The sequence below is a fragment of the Histoplasma capsulatum genome, assembly GCF_000150115.1.
Source record: "Histoplasma capsulatum G186AR genomic scaffold supercont2.4, whole genome shotgun sequence".
Taxonomy (NCBI): Eukaryota; Fungi; Ascomycota; class Eurotiomycetes; order Onygenales; family Ajellomycetaceae; genus Histoplasma; species Histoplasma capsulatum.
In genome coordinates this window covers 2,126,894-2,150,507 of record NW_025544804.1, presented here as the reverse complement: position 1 = coordinate 2,150,507, position 23,614 = coordinate 2,126,894, and the positions used below count along the sequence as shown (strand labels likewise).

Sequence of the window (23,614 nt, the reverse complement as noted above, 5' to 3'; positions counted from 1 at the left end):
GCTCTGGGATCCCAGGTTTGGCGGTGTAGCCTGCTAGTCAGATTGGTTGGTGGTTAATAATCAGCTCTGGTCAGGAACTATTTAGTCTCAACATCTCATCATCTATCTAGTAATCCAACAATTGCTGGACAGAGAAAGTAATTCTGGACTCGATGATGATATATTCGACCTCATTCACTAATTTAACAATAGATCTCGTGGGACAATATAGAGAACGCATTAGTATTTTCATTCCTCCTATCTATCCTATCCTCCTCTCTACCCACCATCAATCAGCATGAGTTCGCCACAACAGCAACCACACTCCTCGCGCGGAAGCTTCAGCTTGCCCACTGGGCCCAACTTCCACTCTTCTTCCTCATCTCATCCCTCGCCATCGCGCACCCAACAGAAAAAGACGTGGAAAAACCCTAGCATCTCATCTCTCCATTCCTCGCGAGGGCATCCCTGCCGTTCTTCAATGAGAAGCACAGCGCCTGCAGCTGCAGAGGAGGCGGAGCGCACCCGTAATTCGCAGAATCTGACACGCGCAGATTCTTCGGGTTCGACGGGGACCAGGAGGACTTCAAGCTCCGGCGATAAGTGGTGGCATATTCACTTTTTCCAGGGCATGATAGACGATATCAAGAGGAGGGTGCCGTACTATGCTAGTGACTGGAAAGAGGCGTGGGATTATCGCGTCGTTCCAGCGACGATATATATGTATTTTGCCAAGTATGACCCAGAGAATATATTCTTTCTTTCTTTTTTTTTTTTTTCTTGATTGTTTTTCATATTTCCTCTCTTATCAATTTGTTCCCTCGAACCCTGCTCTGCCCTTCCCTCTAATGCCAAAGAGAAACGTTGCACTTTTTTTTCCCCCCGTGAGTATGCTCAAAGAGCGGCCTGGCGAGAACAACCAGATGAGTAAAGATGGAGCAGATCACCGAATGCAGAGCCTATAAAGAACATGCACACAAGTCGTTCATAACGATGAAAATACTTACTGTACCTGCAGCATCTTGCCCGCTCTTGCATTTTCCTTGGACATGTTTGAAAAAACAAACATGAGCTACGGAGTCAACGAGGTATTGTTAGCCTCGGTGTTAGGCGCTGTGGTTTTCTCCTTACTTGCGGGCCAGCCTCTAGTTATCGTTGGAGTAACAGGTTAGTAAAGTATTGGGTTCATTCCGATACACCATTGTGAGCGGAGTAAGGGGGTTCCCAGGTTATGCTAACTCACCTGGTCATAGGCCCAATTACCGTCTTTAACTATACAGCTTATGATATCATGTCCCCGACAGGCGTCAACTACTTGGGCTTCATGTGCTGGATTGGGATGTGAGTGAGGCCTGCACGACCCGTAAAATTACACGGAATCTGGCGCCGTGCCTAGATTCATATGTTAACGTGGTTCCAGATGGGCGATGCTCATGCATTGGGTTCTCGCCATTACCAACTCCTGCAACGCGCTGACATATGTCACCCGTTTCTCCTGCGACATTTTCGGGTTCTACGTAGCCTTTATCTACCTACAAAAGGGGATTCAGGTCCTCACACGCCAATGGGGTAAATCTGGCGAAGCCTCTGCCTACCTTTCTATCATGGTGTCCCTTCTTGTGCTCATGTGCGCCTATATCTGTGGTGCGGTCGGGGAAAGCAACCTTTTCCAGCGTTACATCCGAAAATTCATCGAGGACTACGGCACTCCGCTTACTATTGTGTTTTTCACGGGATTTGTACACATTGGCCGCATGAGAAACGTGCCTGTTGAGACGCTGCCCACCAGCAAGGCCTTTTTTCCGACTCTCGACCGCAGCTGGCTTGTCAATTTCTGGGATATGGACGTCCGGGACATCTTCCTGGCGGTACCATTCGCCGTACTGTTGACAATTCTATTTTACTTTGATCATAATGGTTTTAACAATACTTTTCTTTGTGTTCCTCTTTCCTTCTCAACTGCTATTTTCTCATTTACAGATAATACTAATCGATAAAATAGTCTCATCCTTGATAGCTCAGGGGACGGAGTTTCCACTCCGAAAACCTGCTGGGTTTCACTGGGATCTATTCCTTCTCGGTTTAACGACAGGCGTGGCCGGAATCCTTGGCATCCCGTTCCCCAACGGCTTGATCCCACAAGCGCCTTTCCATACCGCTGCACTGTGCGTTACCCGCCAGGTCGCTGACGAAGACGAAACGAATAAGGGTAAATCAGTTCGCGTCATAGATCACGTCGTTGAGCAACGATTCAGCAACCTAGCCCAAGGTTTGCTCACGCTAGGTACTATGAGCGGCCCGCTCCTTACCGTCCTTCACCTCATCCCGCAGGGAGTAATGGCAGGCCTCTTCTTCGTCATGGGCGTCCAAGCCCTCCTGAGCAATGGCATGACGCAGAAGATAAAATTCCTAGCCCAAGACAAGAAATTAACGCCGGCGTCCGATCCGCTGAAACGCATCGAGCGGAAATTGGCCATCTGGGCATTTGTGGGTATTGAGCTTGTCGGGTTTGGCGCAACCTTCGCCATAACGCAAACGATTGCGGCCATTGGGTTCCCCGTGTTCATCCTCATTCTCATCCCTGTTCGGACGTTTTTGCTTCCACGCTGGTTCACACAGGACGAGCTTGTCGCGCTCGATGCGCCTACTGCCAGCCCCTTCACCATGGAGAGTGTGGGTGGAGCGCACGGCTATGGAGACAGTGATGTAACGGTTACGCCAGCGTCTGGAGAGGGCGGTGGGATATTTAAATCTTCAGATTCTGCGGTCGAGGATGAACTGGAGAGGGGTGAGTCGTTCGAGCTTCATACCAGGTCTTCCATGCGGAGGAGGAGTCGTGGTGAAAATTAGTACCTTGTTGTTCGTGTGTTTTTTCTTTTCTTTTTTCATTATTGGCGGCCTCCCGGGTCGCGCGCATGCTATACTACATGTATACAATTGGGTGCAGTGATTGAATTTTATTTTTTGATATGCCGCGTGCGGCTAAAAGGGTTCGCGGTGAAGGAGAGTGATTTGGAAAGCAAAAATTAGACATGATTTTGAGAGAATATTTTGTTGTGAAGGTTGGAGTGTTTGGTGGACGTATTGACGCATTTCAGTCCACTCTTTTTCACCCTTTTTTTGAGTGTCATTTTTCTTTCCGGTTTTCTTCTTTTACAGGGCTCTTCTTGGGCTACGTTGGGGCCTCCAGCTCTATACACACAACCTCTTATTTTTGATGTTTGTTTCCTTGCTTGCTCTCTGGTACTCCCCACATTGCACAGGCTGTACGGAATACAACTGCATTGACTTGTTAGTACGCTGGCGGGGTCTTTCTTTCATACGATTTAGACCAAGATCCCTAGATTGGCTGTGATCCAGGCCGAATACGCTGTATTGAAGTAGTCCTTGTTTTTCTGTTCCTGATATGTATGTGGATCTTTGGATTACTTTGATATCACATGATTAATTATGCCGTCGCCGCTTTCAATTCAAAATCGGCAAAATGTCTTTTTATGGTCGAAAAAAAAAAAAGGCACGAGCAGCCGTTGAGCAACTGCAGCTGAGCAAAAAATGGCTCATTCCAAAGATTTAGAAGCGGAACTGGATTCGGAGTCAGGAGATTCCAATTTTTCTGCTAGCGGTGAATTATCCGACGGAGTCGAGATACCGGAGCGAACCCCACCCACTAAACGACGCCGATTATCAGAATCACCATCCTCGTCCGATACAGCGCAACCAGTACCAGTACAGCAATCCCTCTTTCCTACTATCTCACGAATTAAAAAGAAGGCCGCGGAGGCCAATAGCAATATTGAAACCAATGGGAATGCGACGACGAATGCGGATCCTATAACAGCCCAGGATGCTGCAGCAGTAACAAGACCCTCAGATATTTCGTCATTTGCGTCCCTCGGCCTCGCACCATGGCTCGTAGGCTCCTTGTCGACAATGGCCATTAAACGACCGACGGCAATTCAGAAAGCGTGCATACCAGAGATTCTAAAGGGGAGGGATTGCATTGGCGGTAGTCGGACGGGCTCTGGGAAGACGGTAGCTTTTGCCGCACCCATATTACAGAAGTGGGCGGAGGACCCGTTTGGAATTTTTGCGGTGATATTGACGCCGACGAGGTACGCTCAGAGTGAGATATTTGTTTTCTGAAGTTTTGATGATCCGTTGGGACTTAGTTATCTATATTATGCTTTTTTCTGATTGTAGTTTCATCAATATAGGGAACTGGCTTTGCAGATATTTGAACAAATTAAGGCTATATCAGCACCGCAATCTCTCAAGCCTATTCTTATTACCGGCGGAACCGAGATGCGCCCCCAGGCTATTGCTCTCTCCCAACGTCCTCACATCGTGATTGCTACGCCTGGTCGTCTAGCGGATCATATTACCAGCTCCGGGGCAGATACGATCTGTGGCCTCAACCGCACACGCGTTGTTGTTTTTGACGAAGCTGACCGGCTTCTTGCATCTGGGCCAGGAAGCATGCTCCCGGATGTGGAAACTTGCCTCTCTGCGCTTCCCCCTTCGACAGCTCGCCAAACACTCCTCTTCACAGCCACGGTCACCCCGGAGGTTCGAGCCCTCAAATCCATGCCTCGCCCCGCGAACAAGCTTCCTATCTTCGTCACAGAAGTATCCACAGAAAACAAAGCTAGTATCCCACCAACCCTCAAGCAGACTTATCTCCAAGTGCCCCTGACCCATCGCGAAGCATTTCTCCACACTCTTATATCGACGGAAGCTAATTCTCAAAAACCCGCTATTATCTTTTGCAATCGAACCAAGACCGCAGATCTCGTTGAACGTATGCTGCGGCGTCTTGGTCATAGAGTCACGTCGCTGCATAGTCTTCTCCCACAATCCGAACGTACAGCCAACCTATCTCGTTTCCGGGCTTCAGCAGCTCGTATATTAGTTGCCACTGATGTCGCCGCTCGTGGTCTGGATATCCCCAGCGTAAGCTTGGTAATAAACTTCGATGTACCCCGCAACCCTGATGATTATGTCCATCGTGTTGGCCGAACAGCCAGAGCTGGACGTGAAGGTGAAGCAGTTACTCTGGTTGGTCAACGTGATGTGCAACTAGTTTTGGCCATCGAAGATCGTGTCGGGAGGAAAATGGTAGAGTGGAAAGAGGAAGGTGTCAGTATTGAAGGTCGGGTTGTACGTGGCGGAATTCTCAAAGAGGTGGGAGAGGCAAAGCGGGAGGCAGTAGGCGAGGTGGAAGAGGGTAGAGATGTTCTTGGCCGTCGGGTGAGAAAGTTAAAGAAAGTCCGTTAGCATGCTAATAATTTTCCCTTCTTCCATGTCTATCTCATTCGCCATTTTGTACCGTTCCGTTTCTCAGACTTCCCGTTGGCGTTTTTGGTCTACCAGGAAGGAGAAAGTCCAAGTCTCATAACTTTCATACCGCTTTGGGCACCGACGGGTCCTTTTTGGCCTGCCTTCGGTTTCTACTGGAGTTTCTCCGTGAGTCGCAATTGATGCCTCTTCCAGCTTCCTTTTCCGGCCCATTGGGGCCTTTGCTTCAGATCCTTCATCCGAAACCACCTCATGAGTTTTCGTCTGTGCCTCAATCCCTAACGCTCCAGGAGCTGCCATCTGATCTCCAGGAACGTTTTCAGCTATCATACCAACAGGCGTAGTTTGAACTATGACCTTTCTACTCTTACCCTTGGCTGGCGGCCGTTCCCACTTCTGTTTTGGCCTAGTGGCTGGACATTCCCCCTGAGCTGTCCTCTTACCCCCGGTTGCCGCTAGAGCGGTTTCCGCTGGATCATTTAGATTTTCACCCTTTTCTTCTAGTAGCCTTGGAACCTTTACCCATCGTTCGGGATCGATATCCGTTTCCAGCGTCAGTGCTATGGGGTTGTCCTGCCTGGCTGCTCGGCTAATCAGTGCCTTTTCTGACTCTCTCTCATTCTGTTCTATGTAAATAACATCATGAATAGCTCCTAGGGATGTCCCACTACCACCGCCTGGGGGCGATTCCGTTGCTTTTGGGGTTGATTCAAGAGAAATTCTGGCTCCTGGTGCCAGTCCTTCGGCAAATATTGGCTCCTGTGATTCCTTATTCCGATTTTCCGATGTGGTATCTGCCATTGCTTCAGGTTTTAGGATCGGATCAATTCTCGAAACTAGCTCTGGGGATAACATTGTCGAGGCTTCGGGTGAGCTTTTCCTCCGTGTAGGTGACCTTGTTGGAGCAACTATTCGTTCCTGTTTCGGGACAGACTTCGCTCCTAAATCCACACCTTTTCTCTGTCGCTGGATGTCCGAGCTAGCTACTGGAGCATCGCCATTCTCTCCCCTTTGCTCCTCGTTTGAACTTTGGTCAACGGTACTTTCTTCGAGATCGAAAACGATAACTTTATGACTCTGTTTAACATAATCCGAGTCTGTTCCCACAGCGCTACTGTCTTTTTTCGTTAACTGCACCTGCCTGCCATTTCTCTCTCTCTTTTCCACATCTGTCATCGTATGATAGTTCGTAACTTCATCGTTCCCTTTGGCCTTGACATCCACTGTAACCTGGCAAGAGCCTGAGTGCCGCTTCATCTTCAACCACGTCGATTTGTCCATCCACTTCCCCGTTTCCAAATCCCATGAAAATCGAATGCGAGAATTATCTTCTTTTCGTTCCGGGTTTCCGACGGCCTCGTACCGGTTATAGATGGAGCGACTGATGTCCTCGAAGAATAGAAAGAACGTATCATTAGATATTCTTTACTTAGAATGGACGGGTAATCTTTGGAGGAAAAGAGCATTGGAGTGGTTGTTTGCAAGCGTTTTGATTGCATGTTCGCAAGAAAAGGAATCTCACGGTGGTTTTTCCCCTTCCCAACCCAGTTGGTCACGCCAAAAGTCCGTCCCCCTACCCTTCCCATCATAGTCGCCACAAAATAATATCTTACATCCTTCTGCTGACGGTGCATGACAGATAAATTTCTCAGCTTTTATTTCGTTCTTGAGGATAAGGACGACTAGAAACAAATTCCAAAGGAAAAACAAGTTCAAGCAAATCGCTTCTGGCACTCACTTTGCTTCGACCTGATGCTTTCTAATCTCCCTAGGGAACCTGCCTCTGCTTCTGTGCACATATCCACCTGGGGTGTTCCGTCTGTCGCCTTCTCTCTGTGCCCAATTCTCAACCACATGTCCTCTACCTTCTTGAACAAATTTCTATATAGAATTGTCTTGATGGGATCCCTTTCTCTTTTCATTTCTTCTCGTGCAGCTGAAACCGTTTGGAGCCACGTATAATTGGTACAAGCTCATACGCTTGGGTTAATGTTTTGGTGATTGTTTTGTCTCTTTTGTTCCTTTTGTTCGACAATGGGAAGAAATTGCATTGAGGGGTTTTCTGAGAACAACTTAGAGTTTAGAGTTTAGGAAATCTCCAGCTCTTTTTTTACTCTTGTTTCGTCTTCGGCGGGCCTCAGTTGCTGTGTGGAAACACCCGGCCGCTTGTTCTGTATAACTCAGGAATTAATCATTTTTGGGGCCTAGATTACAAATACTGGGAAAATATGAACAGGTACGGATTAGAATACAGGTACAATATAGCTACATGGAGAGGTAGTGAAGATAAACGTAAAAAACCAAAGATGTTTATGGACTGGCAGTTCATTATATTCCGCCCCCCGTGTTATATTGGTGCTGGAGCTGTGCTTGTTGCTGTGCGACATTGAGAGGCCACGGCCTATTTTTTACTCTTGTTTCATTAATAGCCATTGTTTTATACCCTGTACATGCTTCTTTGTTCCTGCCTTTGTTTACAGCTGTAATTTTCTTCCCTCGGTTTCTTAGACTCAGGTTTCATTTTTTATTCATTATATTCTGGCTATTTACACATGCAAAAACATACTTAAGATACAATAGGCCATACAGTTATCTACTGAAAGAACAAAAGCAATGTTTCCTTAATTGAAACTTTCCCCTTACCTTCATCATAACGTTCGAGGCGAAATTACCTCTTTGGTTTAGCCAATGAAGACTTGGATTTAAGTTCGGCGCGGCCCGATAAGTCAAATAAGCGATAGGCGCGCGTGTCTTGAAAATGCACATGTACAGTACATACCTCCCTACAGGATCTACACTCATTATCATGTCTCCAGGCTTCACCCTTTATCTCTTCCCACTTTACCTATGAAAGACACCTATATGGTTCCGATATGACCGACAGAAGGAAAATTAAAAGTTTAGGAAACATTGCTTAAACTTAGTATGAAAAAAGTCCGGATCAGTCAGACTGCTTCACCGTCCAGAACCACCCATGGCTGCGAGATTATGCCAGCGCGGACTTAGAAACCTGGCGATCTTCGACTGAATGAGGATGACCTTGGCAATGCCTGGCGAATTTAACAATAGACCCAAGGGCTGGGATGGCTGCGACTTCGCCTACGAGATAACCACTCTCTGCTAATTCGAACTCAAGCCTCCGATAACCCTTAGGAAGATAAGAGACAAACATGGCTTCAAGGCAGCGCTTAAGGGTTTGTTTACCTGCCCAGGCCTACTAGTGGAAGTGTTGTCTGGAAGCGATTTACGCGGTACATGAGGTTTATGTTTGTCGGGAAAACAGTCTCTGCTCGTGTCGGAGAAGTGCAAAGCTAACCACAAGGGGTATGTATGGTAGATGGATTGGGGAGTTTCATCTCGCGTGTTAGAGTGGAGGATGCGAAGTTTTGGTCCTCGCACGAGACTAGTGAAAGATTGCTTGAGCGGAAGAAGGGGGGAGCTGGGAGCAAGGATAATTATATCGTATTCAAATGTCATATGATTTTACTTACCAGCTCAGGTCAGGGTTTCGAAAGAAGGGGTTTATATTTGGTATGCAGAATTCCCCGTTCACCGCGCCTTTGAATTTGTAGAAGTCCTGGAGATGATATACGTATCCTTGATGTACTGGGCTTTAGAAATAGAGATTTAGATAACCGGGCGGTCCATAACAGGCAGTTTAGCGTTTCTCAGTGGGTGGGCAGGTTAAACAGAAGTCTCGCCGGAGCAGCGGTCTAGGCTAGTAGGCGAAGAAAAAAGAAGGCTTCAAGGTGGGATTCTGATCGTTGAAAAGAAGAGGAAAAGGAAACGAATAAAAATGTACTGAAAGCTGGTATATATATGCTTAGCATAAATTCGTATGTAGTTATAGCTCAGATGTGAAGTTATAAAGGAATGTTTCCGTCACCCAACGGCCACCCATTTTTGTGCTAACAATTGAACATTGCCAGCCGTAGAAACTCGATTCCCAGGCCAGTACACCATATTCACGACTGCTGAAGCTGATGAACGAAATGGAACAAATCCAATGGACAGGGCAAGAAGATGTGCAGTTGTCGAGGGGAACGAGGCTATATCAAAGGCGGTGTTTATATCTTTGTTTCAATAGCAGAAGCAAAACAACCTCATTCTTAGGGAATCGAGAATGACTGAATGAATAGCATCGAATAGCCTCTATGGGTAATTGAAGTGATACCATTTTGGTATAATTTCTAGTACATCCCGTATTTAGAGATTATATTTTCATGAGACGAAGTTTTCTTCTCATTTGACCGTTTCAGGGACTGCCTTCAGGGGCCAACCTTCGAGTAATGTTATGAAACAAAAGCTTGCGGATGAGGATCGAAAAGGTATATCAAAGTCGTTTCTCTTCTTTTAGATATCTTGAAAAAACAAGATAAATGCTTCTCCATCTGGGTATTCTACCACAGCCAACAAATTCGCGTCCCAGAAACAATAAAGCGTTTCTCCACAGTCCAAAAACAAACCAAGGGAATCTCGTTATCGTCCTCATGGAAGCCAACCATCCTCACCAATTTCTACCTAGCAATATCGTACACGAGAAGGGAAAAAAAAGAAAGGGAAAAACAAAACGAAATCACCTATGGAATTAAACAAAGCAGCAACAAATCCAAGTCCACATCCATCATTGCTCAAAAGAGGGGAAAAAGCAAAATATGACACCACCTCCCCTTCTTCTCGAAAGATGATATTGCACATTGTGATTAGGGGATTACTGATATGAATTGGAGGCCATATATTATCACCCAGTCCACTCATCCAAGTTATCATACTCAGTAGTAGTCTTCATCAGCTTCAGAAGCCCATCAAGCGCCTCTCCCTTCTTCGCTTTGGCAATCATTTGGTCCACGGAGCACATTTTCGCGTTTCTCTCGATGACAATAGGTGAGTCTCCTGTGTGTGGTGGGCTGCAGGGCTGCATGGGTGAGGTGAGGGTTTCCGTAGGGTAGTTGTCCGCTTTCCCGTTTTCATTCCCGTTGCCGTTGCCAGCGTCGGTACCGCTGATCTTATCGATTGTGATGACAGCGTTTTCCGCTTTGGATTTGGTTGGCGTCAACTCATTTTCTACGTGCTCATGTCCGTGGCCATTCATTTCCATCTGCATCTGCATCTCTAACTCAATTTTCCCAGCATAATTTTCACCTGTGGCTGAGGCGGGGGGCGAAGATGGCATAGTATTATTAGTGGACGCGTAGCGGGTCGAGTACGCCATCGGTTGCAGGTCCGGTGGAGGGAGGAGCTTTGGCATCTTAGCTTTTGGAGTTAAGTCCTCATCCGCATCGTCCATGTATCTGTGTTTGCTCGCGGGGCGTGAGAGGGGCCACAACGGTTTAGGGGGGTAAGGCCGATCACGGCTGTTGGCCTGTTCCTCGAGCGCTACCAGGCGACGGTCAATGTCATTCTGGGGCGCTTTGATCTTTTTCATGGCTGTTTGGACGCGGCTGCGAAGGAGATTTGCTTTCTGTGCGGTATTAGTGGAACTATCCAGCAGATGCTATGATAGTGGGCAATTGTGATTTCTTTCGAGGTTTGCTAACCTGTTGGATGAATGCCTTTCTCTCAGCAGGGTCCGTTGGCACAATCGAGGTGGGGGCTGCTGTTGTTTCGTTTGCAGGAATCTCTTGTGTAGGACTGCTCGAAGGGGAAGACGGGGAATTGAGTGAGGACTTCTTGCTCTCAGACTCAAAGCTGAGATTGAGTAGAGATGACATGGTGTCACTCTGTTGTGAGGATGTGTTCTTGGGCGGCGTGTCTAGATCAAAAGCATGTGCGGTTTGAATGAAGGAAGATGAGATGATCTGTGAGGATCTGTTAGTTTATAGTCCTGCTTCTTCTCTTTCTCCCACATATGCCATGTGATGATATTCTTTTGTTTGTTTCTCTTCAGCACACAATAACACACACCTGTTTATCTGCACCTGTACTAGACTGTGTGTTATTCTCTTCATAGATATAGAACTCATCCTCCCGTCGGACCTGGCTGAAGGAACTTTTTGTTGAACTCGATCTGTTCTGAGAAGAGTCCACCTGATCAATTGATCTTTTCTGGCCGGCCAACACTGGCGGAGACATCGAGGACTTGCTCGACTTGCTCACGGACTGAGAATTGGAGGGGGCTAGAGACGCGTTGGTTGATTTCTCAACCAGAACGCGTCGTTCGGATTTCATGGGACTTGATTGTGACATTATGAGCGTATATGATACAAACGGCGGCGAAGAAGGTATAGGTGGAAAATATGGAGGTGGAGACCCAGCCGTGGCGGGAGAGAAGGGCTCTGTATGGGGGTTCTGATTCTTATTGAGTTGATGTTATAGTTGACTAGCTTAGATGTCGCGCCGAAAACGGAGATACCCACATCTGCGCAGTAGGAAACGTAGGGACAGGAGGAGAGCAGAAGTCAAAGGAAAACACACTGCGATTGGCCGTCCATAGCCAATTGAACCTGGAAAAGTGCAAACGAAGCGAAACAAAATTGCAGGAGAGGGTTGCGGGCGGGCGTCGCGTGTAGGGTTGTATCTCCGCTAGTAATTTGTCAGTATGCGCGTGCTTGGCTTAGTTACGGACTAAATAATGCGGTCTTCGGTGCCGGAAAAACCACAGACCAGACGCGGATACAATTTATTGCCTGAAGGGAAAATGCAAACAGAGCACGCTTGAGGATATTTGGCTCCTTATACGATGGTAAATCTACGTCTATGTTGGCGTTACAATTGTTGTTGCTGGGTACATTACCGCAGATAAAAAGGTGAGCATTGACAACCATAGTAGAGCTATCTACATGTACTGGTAAAGAATAGTAGTCTCAAGTCTGCTCACTTCTAGGAGGGAGATTAATATTATGAATCAGAAGCATTCAGTTACAAAGGTTTTCAAAATGGGCGCTGCCCATCTATAGTAACTAACGGATACCATACTGTCGTGCTTGGTGGATTGCAAAGTTGCAGTTGGCGGATGCCCCGCTAGTTAAAAAGAAACAGCCCGATGAGTCTCCTTGTATACCCCACATACTGACTGAGTCACCATATTTATCCAGAGAGATCACCAACCCAGCCATATTTGTGGCATTAACATACATATTCCTGGTGGACATTCTTTTATTTTTCAGATACGAGGAATACATTTACCAGGAAAGTAAGCCACATCCCTCTTCTCCGCTCTGCAACACCCTGCCCAAGGACAGTCGGTTGTCTCTACCCCTCATCCTTCCTTGAAGATAACAACTGACACCCTGACGAAGGAGATGTCTCAACTCGCCGTTGCAACAAAGGCCAACAATGCCTTCCTCCTACCAACCCTTCTTGCTGTCAACCATGTCAAGCAGATCCTCCCAGGCACTGACATCACCGTCGTGTTCGAGGATGTGGAGTCAATTGGATCCCAAGGTGCAACGCTGGAGCTTAAGACTGACGATGGGAAGACAATTTACGATGACGATATCTTAAAACATCTGGAGAATATATATGCACCTCTGCAAGCTGGGGACAAGGAGCAGGTTTGTCCAAATACAGGCGCTACCGGTTCCCCGACTCTTGCTAACTACAATTACTCGTTTTTTCTAAAAACAAAAATGTAGGTCGATGAATGGGTGAAGAGATCAGCTGCTTTGAGGCCATTGGACTTCAAAGCATTAGACCATCCAATGAAGGAGCTCGATTCCCACCTTACCCTGCGATCGCACATCGTTGGCTATTCTCTTACCTTGGCAGATATTGCCGTCTGGGGAACCCTTCGTGGAAATAGAATCGCCATATCAAGCATCAGAAAAGCTGCGACAACCACTAGCCGCTGGTTCGCGTTCATCGAAGCAGCCTATCCCTGGGTGAGCATTGCCGTGGCTGAGTTGAGTGCTAGTTCTCAGAAGAGAAAGGCTGCGGCAAGTGCCGCTGGTGCAAGCTACAACATCGGTCTCAAGAATGTGGAAAACGGTGTAGTGACCCGGTTCCCACCGGAGCCATCGGGGTATCTGCATATCGGACATGCGAAAGCAGCGCTGTTGAACGATTACTTCGCCCATGAACAATACAAAGGCACCATGATTTGTCGATTCGATGATACCAATCCCTCCAAGGAGAATCAGGAGTTCGAGGATGCGATCAAGCATGATTTATCCCTGTTGGGTATTTATCCGGACAAGACCTCTTTCTCTAGTGATTATTTCCAGGAAATGTACGAATACTGTGTCAAAATTATCAGTGATGGTAAAGCCTATGCCGACGACACTGAGAAGGAAGTGATGCAGGATGAGCGGTTCAGAGGTGTTGAGAGCAAGCGCCGTAACGAAAGCGTGGAGGACAACTTGGCACGGTTTGCTGAAATGAAAACCGGCTCAGTTGAAGGCCAGCGCTGGTGTATCCGTGCAAAGATCTCGGTTGACGACTTGAACAAAGCACTTAGAGATCCAGTCATCTACCGCTGCAACCTGGAGCCACACCATCGGACTGGTAGTACATGGAAAATCTATCCGACCTACGATTTTTGTGTTCCTATCCTGGACTCCTTGGAGGGTGTGACCCACGCATTGCGAACCACTGAGTACGGTGATCGGAACGCACAATATGCCTGGATGCAGGAGGCTCTTGGCATTCGCAAAGTCCATATCTGGGACTTCTCGCGTGTAAACTTCATTCGTGCGGTGTTGTCGAAGAGAAAGCTCACGAAGTTAGTCGACGAGGGCGTCGTATGGGGGTGGGACGATCCACGCATGCCTACGATCCGGGGTATCAGACGACGCGGTATGACTGTACCTGCCCTGCGTGAATTTATCCTCAAACAAGGCCCCAGCCGAAACATCGTAAATCTTGACTGGACGCTTTTCTGGGCGACTAACCGCAAGTATATCGATCCTGTGGCCCCGCGCCATACCGCTGTTGACAAGCAGGACGTGGTCCCAACTACCGTCGGCGGGATTGATGGTGTGCAAAGCGCTGATAAACCAAAACACGGCAAGAATCCAGAGCTGGGCTCTAAGAAAGTAATCTACAGCAGCAAAATCCTCCTCGACCAGGTGGACGCCGCTACCTTCCAACCAGACGAGGAGATCACCCTGATGAACTGGGGCAATGCAATCGTGCGCAAGGTCAACAGCGATCCTGCGACGGGCAAGATCAACGGCCTCGAGCTGGAGTTGCATTTAGCCGGCGACGTTAAGAAGACGGATAAGAAGGTCACATGGCTGGCGCAGGAGGGCCAGGACCTCGTCCCTGTCGAGCTCGTGGACTTTGACTACCTCATCACCAAGGATAAGATCGAGAAGGATGAGGACATCCATGACTTTTTGACGCCGCAGACGGAGTTCCGCTCTGAAGCGTTTGCGGATTGCAATGTGGCTGGGTTGGCGGAGGGGGATATTATTCAGTTTGAACGGAAGGGTTATTTCAGGCTGGATCGGCCGTATAAGGATGGGAAGGCTGCTGTCTTCTTTAATATCCCTACTGGTAAGACTGGATAGAGGACTCTATTGAGGGAGTATTGTGGGTGGGTGGCTAGAGAAGTACAACGTTTGTGATATATTTTCTTTCTTATCTTTTATCCTTTTGCCTGTTTCTTTTCTCTGCTCCGATGTGAACTTGAATAAATACCAAAAGCTATCAAACGATTCCCTCATGAGTTTTGGAAAACTAGGGTTGTCATAGTGATATAAACTACAAACAGGTAACTATCACTGGCCTATGCACACATTTCTGGTTTCAATATCTGATCTCATGATCGGCAGTCCGATAGTTGCTATTTGTCTGAATACCATGATCTCGAAAATATATGGATGACTTTTTACTCAACCTCCAACCAGTCAGTAAATAAGGATCAAAGAGCTTACGTTTACCCTGGATACAAAAATTTTGTACAGTACCCCCCAGTCAGCTGAGGGGTAACTGCATGATGTTTGACTTTCTTTGGCTTCAGCTCTGTTACCAACCGTTCTGCAATAAGCTACTCTCCTCTAAGCCCACGTCATTGGCTAAATATTCTCCAGTTTTTGGTTGGGGTAGATGGATTTAATTGTCCAGCGTTAGGAGAAAATGTTCTTTCGCCTTATGGTATATATATATATATATATATATATATATATATTCAAAATATTAATGCATCCAGTTCCAGTTAGATATATATTGGAGTCTACCGATCGCCTGTTTTTAAAGGCCGGTGTACCGTATCTACAAACCCAGAGCCCGCATGTGGGAACTCAAGACACACGACATGTGATATCAATTTAAGGTTGGATGTCAGTGAGATTTGTCGGCTGATTTTCGTGTAGGCTTGGCGGTGTCAAACACAAATAATGCCCGAAAAGATCTTTCGTTTCTTCAACAGTATTTTGGTGATGATGCTTGAGTAGGCTTGGGATATCGATTTTGTTGGAATCAGGGAGCGGGGTAGGCGGAGGGGTTGGGAAAAGGAGAAGAAGACGAGGGCCCTAACTTTCAAGTTCCATCCAAGCTGAATGGAGCAAATATTTATGCAAGGGCGCATTGGCAACTTGCAGATTGTCAAACGTCAGCATGAGCAAATTACTATCAGGTGGTTGTGGAATTGGTTACATATTCTATGGGTTGTAAGACGTGAGAAACATGCAGGACCAGACATGTATTTTCGGTGCAAACAAGGAATAAATAAATAAATAAATAAAAATGACCTTACTTCGTCTAGACGCTTTATCGCGGAGGGCTGAACTTTGGAGTGTGCGTGGCATCTTGGAGCATCCCCTAATGCGTCCGGTGTAAAGCTAATTGACTGCGTTAGTGAGATGCTTGATTCCCGCAAGCACGGCTCGAATCTACAGCCACCGTTTTGAGCCCGCTAATGGGAATAAAAGGAAGAGTCAGCAGCAACAAATATGGAATAGCGATAGGGGTAAACCTGCCATTCTGTTTTTAAGGTTAAAGTATACTGTTTGTTGATGCTGCTGTTGGGCGACGCTGGGAAGGAAGGTTTGTCGACATGAGCTATCCCCTGATGACGGATGAGTGTCCACTTCCTCCCAATCTCTCTCTCTCTCTTTTCTCCATGGCTGTCTGCGCGCAACCCGGAACCGCGTCAAGCCATTCTGTGGGGCGATCTGTGTGTTTTGTCTTTTGCCATTTGTTGTTAGTGTTGAGCGGACAGCAAACAGCAACAAGAGCGGGGACCGGGACCAGCTGCGGCTCCACTTGGCCTGACTTCTCCGCATGACCTCATCCGTTCTAAACTTAAACCTCCTCAACGCTCGCTTTTAATCCACCAGCAATTGCCCCTCCGCGCGGACTACTTCTCTCCTCCTCCCAATCCTCCTTCAGCAACATCGCAATGCTGAGGCGGTTTTCTCTTTAGAAATCCTACTGCCCTTTATATCCTTAGCCGCTGCTGTTTCCTGGTGAAGCTGGCACCATGCGATGGTTACTCACTCCGCTCGTTGGGGCAGCCATCTTCCACTCCTTTCTTGTTGCCGCCTCTCGCCTTACCCCTCCTGTTCTTCCGTTGATCGTGCGGGATCCTTATCTCAGCACTTGGCTCGGCAATGCCAGAGATGACCCGTGGAATAACTGGCCCATGTTTTACACGGGAGAGCACCTTGGGCTCTCCCTAATGGCTGCTATCCCGGACACTGGATTTGTATATCCGCTTCTTGGACGTCCTCACGATTCCTTGACGCCGGTTAAGGCTAGCTCTGGGTATGCTTTACTGCTGTGAAACTTAATCAATGTGAGGAGTTCTTTTCTGACAATAGAAAATTACACAGCTATAAGATCTCGTATCCAACGTATCTTGGTGCCAAATACGATGCTTCCACGACCAATTTGACCTACTCCATAGCTCCACCCGAATCCCAATTGTCAGCGGGACCCCTTCACATCACCGTTTCATTCCTTTCACCCATCACTCCGACTTCTACTCTTCGTCAATCAATTCCTGCTGCGTATATCACTGTGTATGTCAAGGGGAATAGGAATGCTCACATCTACATGGACATGAACGGCCAGTGGGTCAGCGGTTACCGAGGGGCCCGCATTGTATGGGATTTCGACAAGATAACTCCCAGGAATGGAGGTCCTCGCCTTAATAGGTGGCGGGTCAGACGCGAAACGGAGCAGCTGTTCACCGAGCATAGTGACCGCTCTGAATGGGGCAGCCTGTATATCGTTGCTCCAAAGGTAAGAATTCCTGATAGTTACCTTTGGCATTCCCCATCACGAATATCCGAATTAACTAAACATTATTATTCAACAAACCCAGGATGTCCTATATGAATCTGGGACGTCTGCTGTACTTCGCAAGCGGTTTGCAAGGACTGATGCTTTGCGAAATGTCAACGATGGCTCCTTCCGATCGATTATGGACGAGGAACCCGTCTTCGCATTTTCCAAGTCATTTCTTCTCAATGGAACTGGCAATAACTGCGAAACTAGTTTGATGCAAGAAGACCAAGTCACCTTTACCATCGCTCATATCCAAGATCCTGTTGTCCAATTTGCTGCCGCCCGCGGCTTGACCATGATGAAACCCCTTTGGCAATCCTGGTTTAGTAGTGTGGACAACCTTCTTTCTTTCCACTATTTCGACTTCCAAAATGCATCTGCTCTTGCCACGAGTTACTCTAAACAACTCGAAATTGATGCGTTTTTGTCGGGTGCAGAAGATTACGTTGACATTGTCGCTCTCTCTGCAAGACAAGTTCTCGGTGCAACAACCTTCTCGGGGACAGCAGAAAATCCAATTTTGTTCCTCAAGGAGATCTCCTCCAATGGAAACTTCCAGACAATTGACGTTATATTCCCGTCTTTCCCTTTCTTCCTCTATACCAACCCCAGATGGCTTGCCTACCTTTTGGAACCATTGATAGAACATATGCTCAGCGGCCAATATCCAAATACTTACGCGATGCACGACTTAGGTTCTCATTTCCCTAACGCTACTGGTCATCCAGACGGAAGAGACGAATACATGCCGGTAGAAGAATGTGGAAATATGCTAATAATGGGCCTTGCCATCGTTAATTCGTTGCGTTATCCTGCGAAGGGCTCCGGCTCCCCCATTAGAAACACTAAGCATGGCAAAGATACTGGCATATTCCCACTGATAGACCTTGAGTCAAGCGGTGGCATAGATAAACTCGATAGCCCCTGGGCATTGATGCCTAACGCCGGTGATAAAGCACAGCTGTGGGTCGAAAGATCCTACAAGCTATGGAAACAATGGACCGGATACTTGGTCGAATTTTCTCTGCTCCCTGAGAATCAACGTATGTCTATCTTGAAGTCATTTCGTGACTATCGCAGGCTAACCTGTATGCAGTATCTACCGATGACTTCGCTGGATGGTTGGCACTTCAGACAAACCTTGCGCTTAAAGGAATTATTGGCATTAATGCTATGAGCAAGCTTTCTGCCCTCGTCGGAAATAAAGCTGATTACAAATACTACAAGGTTTGTTCAGAATGGGAACTTCATTTAAACATCGAGAAACAAACGCACTATGCTAATTTAAATAATCTGCTTACCAGAATATCTCTGACACCTACATCACGAAATGGGAAGAGTATGGTTTTTCGAGGGACAAAACTCATGCGAAACTCTCCTACGACTGGTTTGGTTCTTGGACCACCTTGTACAATTTGTACGCAGACTCTCTTCTCTGTTTCCATCTGGAAGATTCCTTGGAGAGTGCTTCCGATGGAAATGAGGCAATCGACCACGGCGACCCACAAAAGCCCCTTGATCCACCGAAATTAGGCCATGTCGGTTTTGTACCAAAACGGGTTTATGAACGGCAATCGAAATGGTATCACTACGTACGGCAGAAATATGGACTTCCGTTGGACAGCCGGCATCTCTACACTAAGACTGACTGGGAGTTTTTCTCCATGGCGGTATCCAGCAAAAACGTTCGCCATGAAATCCTTCAGTCGGTTGCTAAATGGCTCAATGAAACAGTCACGGATCGCCCATTCACTGATTTACATAAGACAGAAGGTGATGGTGGATTTCCTGGGCCCAATTTTTTCGCTCGACCTGTAATTGGTGGTCATTTTGCGTTCCTTGCCCTTGAGAGGGCATGCAATGGGAATGCCATGGCTGGTTTGGACTTCTTGGATGATGAAGTGTTGGAAGATGGGTACCCTAGTTGCGAAGGTGATGACTGCCCTTCTTACAAGGACCATAGAGACGGATACGATGAAGATTACGATGAATCAGCTGCTGGATATGCGGGGAGGAGAGGGCCTCAGTTTAGATTACTAGCCAACCTCCCTAAGACACTCACTAGATGGGCTGGTCCCCGTAACTAGCTGCGCGGTGAACCTGTCATCACCTCCCTTTTTTTTGGGGGGGGAGGAGGGGGAGATGCTAGAAGCCACCCTTTTCTTTGGCGTTGATATCAATTGTCTGGATTATTTGGCTTTTTCGGAATGGATTTTCCTTTCAACTACGCCAGCCTTAGGGGTATAGACCGCTTATTTGGATTGGCTTTGGCCTCTTAGTCTTTGGCTTTATTTGTCGTACTTTCATGGGGTCAGTCAGTCTCTATTAATCTGTGTCTTGACTTGGATTTGCGAGTGACATGTTTCTACTTCTTGCTCAGAGACGGATAGAGAGAATCATCGCGTAGTGATTTCCTTTTCCTTTTCCTCATCTCCATGTCTCCAATTTCGGCATGTTCATGTTCTAGCTATACACTGATTCATTGTGGGGTTTATTTTTAATTTTTACACTCTCTTGGAATGGACCTATAGTTAAGCGGCTTTCATTTTCTTTTCCATCCTTTTTTAGTTAATTCCGCCTATTGAAGCTCGTTTAAGTATCGATTCTCTCACTGTTTATACTCATATTACTTTTCTTGTCTTGTCTTGTCTTGTCTTTGCCCACGGCTTTAGTTTTCATTATGTTATTTTTGGTTGCTAGAGCTGGCCTACTTCCTTCTACCCTCTTGGTTAGGAGCCAGTAGTTGGGTCCAGTAAGTAAGAAGTTTAGATACCTCCTTATTTCACATTGGGATTAATCTCTTTTTCTTTTTTTTTCCTTTTTTAAAAAAAAATTTGTTGTTGGTTTGACTCTTTACAGAACAACAAAACACTCCACTCCATATACAGAGAAATAAATGAACAGGTGGGTAGGTGTAGGTAGCATACAGAGTACAGTTACATGTTTTTAATAAACCCAGACATCTCAATGACAAAAAGAAATAAAAATAAAATCCAAGACATTTATTCCCCCCTCCTTCTCTTCCTCATTCACATACATATATAAAGTAAAGACAAGGGTACAATGTTCTGTCTCTCTCTCTCTCTCTCCCCCCCCCCCCCCCCATGATCTCCTCATCTTGAGATGTCTTTTGTATCACAGGAAAGGGGGGAAAAATGAAAAAAAAAAAAAAATAAACAAAATGAAAAATTCAAGACAAAAAGGGTTTTCTTGTTCTGTTTGTTAATTTTTTGTTGTTTTGTGCTGAGTAAGAGCAGTTGGAGGTTTACAGCACCAAGGCAAGGCAAGGCAAGTCAATATGAGAGAGAAGATGAGACAGAGAGTGAAGGGTGGGAAAAAAAGGTGTAGGAAAAAAAATGGGAAATTAAAACAAAAAACAACAAGACGAAAGAAAGAAAGAAAGTAAAAGGAGTAAAAAAGTTAAGTAAGTTATTAAAAAGAAAAAGATCAAAAACAAAACACATACAAAAAGGATTATTAAAGCTTCTCTTCTCCTTTTTTTTTTTGGATACCTTACCCTCCTCCCCTCCTTCCTTTAAAATCACCAACTGCCAGCCAGATAGAGAAAAGGGAAAGGAAAGGGGGGGAGACGGATACAAGTTATCAGTACACACAAAAAAAAAGAAAGTAACTATTTGCCACCAAGGGCCGGGAAGTTCTTCTCATCGACGCTGGGCCCAGCAGCGGGACCACCACGGCCGCCGCGATGGCCAGCACCGCCGGGTGCACCGCCGCGGCCCCGGCCGCCAGCACCTCCACGGCCACCTCCACGGCCCCCACGGTTGCCACGGGGCTGCTCGACAAAGCGCATATCAACCTCAACAAAGGCTTTTTCCTTCCTGGCCTTCTCGCGCCGCGCCTTCTCCTCCTTGCCCTTAATGTAGGCCTCCTCGTCCTCGTCGCGCTTTAACGCCTTGGCCGTCGCCCATTTCTTATCCGCCTTGACGCCCTCGTTGGGCTTGCGGGCTTCCTTGACGCCAAGGTCGTCGCGGCGCTGCTCGGCCTGCTCGGCTAGGTACTCGGCATAGGACTTGGCCTTGTCTTCGGCTTCGGCGGCCTCAGCGTCGTTCGCGGCCGCGTCGCCGCCGGGCCCTTCTTTGGTCTCCCGCTTTGCAGTAGCTGCGCCGGCCCGTTCATCATCCCAGGCGGATTCACCGCTGGTGGCCCCCCAGCCTTGCTCGACTTGCTTAGTGGTCTCGCTGTGAAGGAGAGCATTGTTAGCAACCCATTCTTATTGTTTAAAAAACGAAAAGTCTGGCTTGGTTAGATTGTTAAATGGGAATGCTTACGTTCTGTCCGAGCGGTTGGTGCGATCTTCACGGAGGAGGTTGCCGCGAGCATCGCGGTTCTTCACTACACCAGTTGGGACATCTGGTAGGGGAGCATCGACGGGTTTTTTGCGGTTTGCTCTCGCGCTGGCTTCAGGGTCACGGAATGCTGGAGACAGAAGACTGTTCATTAGAATTGTCTGTTGACACAGGCACAAGACAACAACAATAAAAAAAAATAAAAATAAAAACCTGGAAAAACTCAAATATATAATAATGATGACATACCTTGTTCATTCCCATATCGACCACCTCGTCCTCCACGAGGACGCGCTAAAGCCGGGTTGGCAGAACGGGGTGGTTCGGAAGGGCCTTCACGCTTCCCATATCGAGGGCCGGGCTTGGTTACAGCGCTGGTGGGTGGTGATGGTTCCCGATCGGAGTCCTCTTCAGGGTCATTACCTGCAATTGCAGAATGTTAGCTTCGAATTTGAAGATTCTCAATGGACCATATTATGTGTCTGATGTCTATAGGAATATTCCTCGATTTCAGAGAGCAGCGCAGGAGGGGGAAGGAGGCGCTGGTTAGGGAATTTGGGGTTTTTTCTTTTCAAAAAAAAAAAAAAAAAAAAAAAAAAAAAAAAAAAAGCGGAGGGGGGAGGGGGTATCCCGTACCAAGAAGCTCATACAGGTTCTTTTTGTAGTGAGAAGGAACGATATTAGCATTTTTTCATCCTTCTTTTGTTGTGGTTGTGTTTCCATTTTCGCCCACAAATGAAAATACCAGGAAAATCCAAATCCCCCCCTGAAAAAAATGAAGAGCATCAACACAACACCACAACACAAAGCGGAATCACAATGTGATTGGCAGGCAATTGGCAGGCAATTGGCATGGAAGATGTATATAATATATATATCCCATCAAATATCACTTGCCAATTACCAATTGCACAAAAAACACACACCACACTTTTGAAAAAAAACCCTAGTCCATCCATCCTCATACCACACATCACCTCTCACACACACACACACTCTCTCTCTCTCTCACTCAATTGTCTTGTTTTTTTTTTCCCCTTCTGTTCTCTCCCTCTTCAAAGCATGAAAGAAAAAACACGTCAAGCATACCTTGGACCGGACGTCCGACATGACGCCTGGTTTTTTGTGGAAAAGGGGGCCTTCCTCGGAAGGCTTTCTGTTATTGCAGCAATTCGGGTTACGGGGGCGGAGGGGTTGGGGCGGGATGGGGAGCGGGCTTGGGGGCGGGCTCCAGACGGGCGGAAATGGGTGGAGATTGGATGGATGGGAGGGTTGGAGGGCTGTATATGAGCAATGGGTTGGTGGAAGTTATTAATTAGTATTGCTGCTTGGGTTAAGTTGTTACGGCGAAAGAAATAAAATGGATCAATAAAACGAAAAAGGAAAAAAAGAAAAAAAAAGAAAAAAAAATCCCCCCAAATTGGAATGTTTTGTTTGGTTATATATATTTTTCTGGGACTGGGATTGGGAATTGGATTGGAGGTGTTGGCGGGAGCACAAGGCGGAAGGGGGGAGGAAGAAAACTGAATGAGACTGACTGACTGAGCTGACCGATTGGCGAACTGGCTGATATCAGCACTGGAGCGGATTGCCTGTGCACGAAGTAGAGGATGCCGTGCAAATCGGATCCGGATCGCGGAGAGCTGGATGGTGAATGGTGGGATGGTGCACCGTGGACACAGAGCTGGCCGTGGTGGGAGGCGAGGTTGAGGTTGAGGTTGAGGTCGAGGTTTGAAATCCGCAAATGCTAAGCGAGCCACGGAGGAGGCTCAAGGGCTCAGTGGCCCGGAAGCCGAGTCGGCCCGGGCGGATGGGGCTGGGCTGGGGCTTGGTCGGATTCGGGTTTTAGGGCTTAGGGTATG

General features: G+C 47.1%; 8 protein-coding genes across 8 annotated transcripts; 5 read left to right on the top strand and 3 right to left on the bottom strand.

The window, feature by feature from the left end:
- Positions 1-277: 277 nt before the first annotated feature.
- Positions 278-2,829, top strand: HCBG_03760 (anion exchange family protein; the record flags this gene model as incomplete). Its single annotated transcript, XM_045430809.1, has 5 exons — positions 278-714; positions 998-1,146; positions 1,233-1,320; positions 1,400-1,896; positions 1,982-2,829. 5 exons carry the CDS (start codon positions 278-280, stop codon positions 2,827-2,829), a joined length of 2,019 nt encoding a protein of 672 aa, XP_045288952.1.
- Positions 2,830-3,528: 699 nt separating this feature from the next.
- HCBG_03759 (ATP-dependent RNA helicase DBP8) lies at positions 3,529-5,278 on the top strand (the record flags this gene model as incomplete). The annotated part of the gene is made up of 2 exons (XM_045430808.1): positions 3,529-4,091; positions 4,194-5,278. The coding sequence occupies 2 exons, from the start codon at positions 3,532-3,534 to the stop codon at positions 5,251-5,253; spliced, it is 1,620 nt and encodes a 539-aa protein (XP_045288951.1).
- Positions 5,279-5,545: 267 nt separating this feature from the next.
- HCBG_03758 (uncharacterized protein) lies at positions 5,546-6,908 on the bottom strand (the record flags this gene model as incomplete). The annotated part of the gene is made up of 3 exons (XM_045430807.1): positions 5,546-5,574; positions 5,607-6,663; positions 6,888-6,908. The coding sequence occupies 3 exons, from the start codon at positions 6,906-6,908 to the stop codon at positions 5,546-5,548; spliced, it is 1,107 nt and encodes a 368-aa protein (XP_045288950.1).
- Positions 6,909-8,032: 1,124 nt separating this feature from the next.
- HCBG_03757 (uncharacterized protein) lies at positions 8,033-9,468 on the top strand (the record flags this gene model as incomplete). Its single annotated transcript, XM_045430806.1, has 5 exons — positions 8,033-8,040; positions 8,428-8,468; positions 8,612-8,773; positions 9,204-9,337; positions 9,424-9,468. 5 exons carry the CDS (start codon positions 8,033-8,035, stop codon positions 9,466-9,468), a joined length of 390 nt encoding a protein of 129 aa, XP_045288949.1.
- Positions 9,469-10,015: 547 nt separating this feature from the next.
- Positions 10,016-10,985, bottom strand: HCBG_03756 (uncharacterized protein; the record flags this gene model as incomplete). The annotated part of the gene is made up of 2 exons (XM_045430805.1): positions 10,016-10,735; positions 10,812-10,985. The coding sequence occupies 2 exons, from the start codon at positions 10,983-10,985 to the stop codon at positions 10,016-10,018; spliced, it is 894 nt and encodes a 297-aa protein (XP_045288948.1).
- A 1,530-nt stretch (positions 10,986-12,515) lies between these two features.
- HCBG_03755 (glutamyl-tRNA synthetase) lies at positions 12,516-14,723 on the top strand (the record flags this gene model as incomplete). The annotated part of the gene is made up of 2 exons (XM_045430804.1): positions 12,516-12,767; positions 12,849-14,723. 2 exons carry the CDS (start codon positions 12,516-12,518, stop codon positions 14,721-14,723), a joined length of 2,127 nt encoding a protein of 708 aa, XP_045288947.1.
- Positions 14,724-16,636: 1,913 nt separating this feature from the next.
- HCBG_03754 (glutaminase) lies at positions 16,637-19,532 on the top strand (the record flags this gene model as incomplete). Its single annotated transcript, XM_045430803.1, has 5 exons — positions 16,637-16,920; positions 16,977-17,400; positions 17,483-18,488; positions 18,542-18,672; positions 18,750-19,532. The coding sequence occupies 5 exons, from the start codon at positions 16,637-16,639 to the stop codon at positions 19,530-19,532; spliced, it is 2,628 nt and encodes an 875-aa protein (XP_045288946.1).
- Positions 19,533-21,076: 1,544 nt separating this feature from the next.
- Positions 21,077-23,413, bottom strand: HCBG_03753 (elicitor protein; the record flags this gene model as incomplete). The annotated part of the gene is made up of 6 exons (XM_045430802.1): positions 21,077-21,644; positions 21,735-21,882; positions 22,002-22,175; positions 22,389-22,407; positions 22,842-23,032; positions 23,291-23,413. The coding sequence occupies 5 exons, from the start codon at positions 22,860-22,862 to the stop codon at positions 21,077-21,079; spliced, it is 930 nt and encodes a 309-aa protein (XP_045288945.1).
- Between the last annotated feature and the right edge of the window lie 201 nt (positions 23,414-23,614).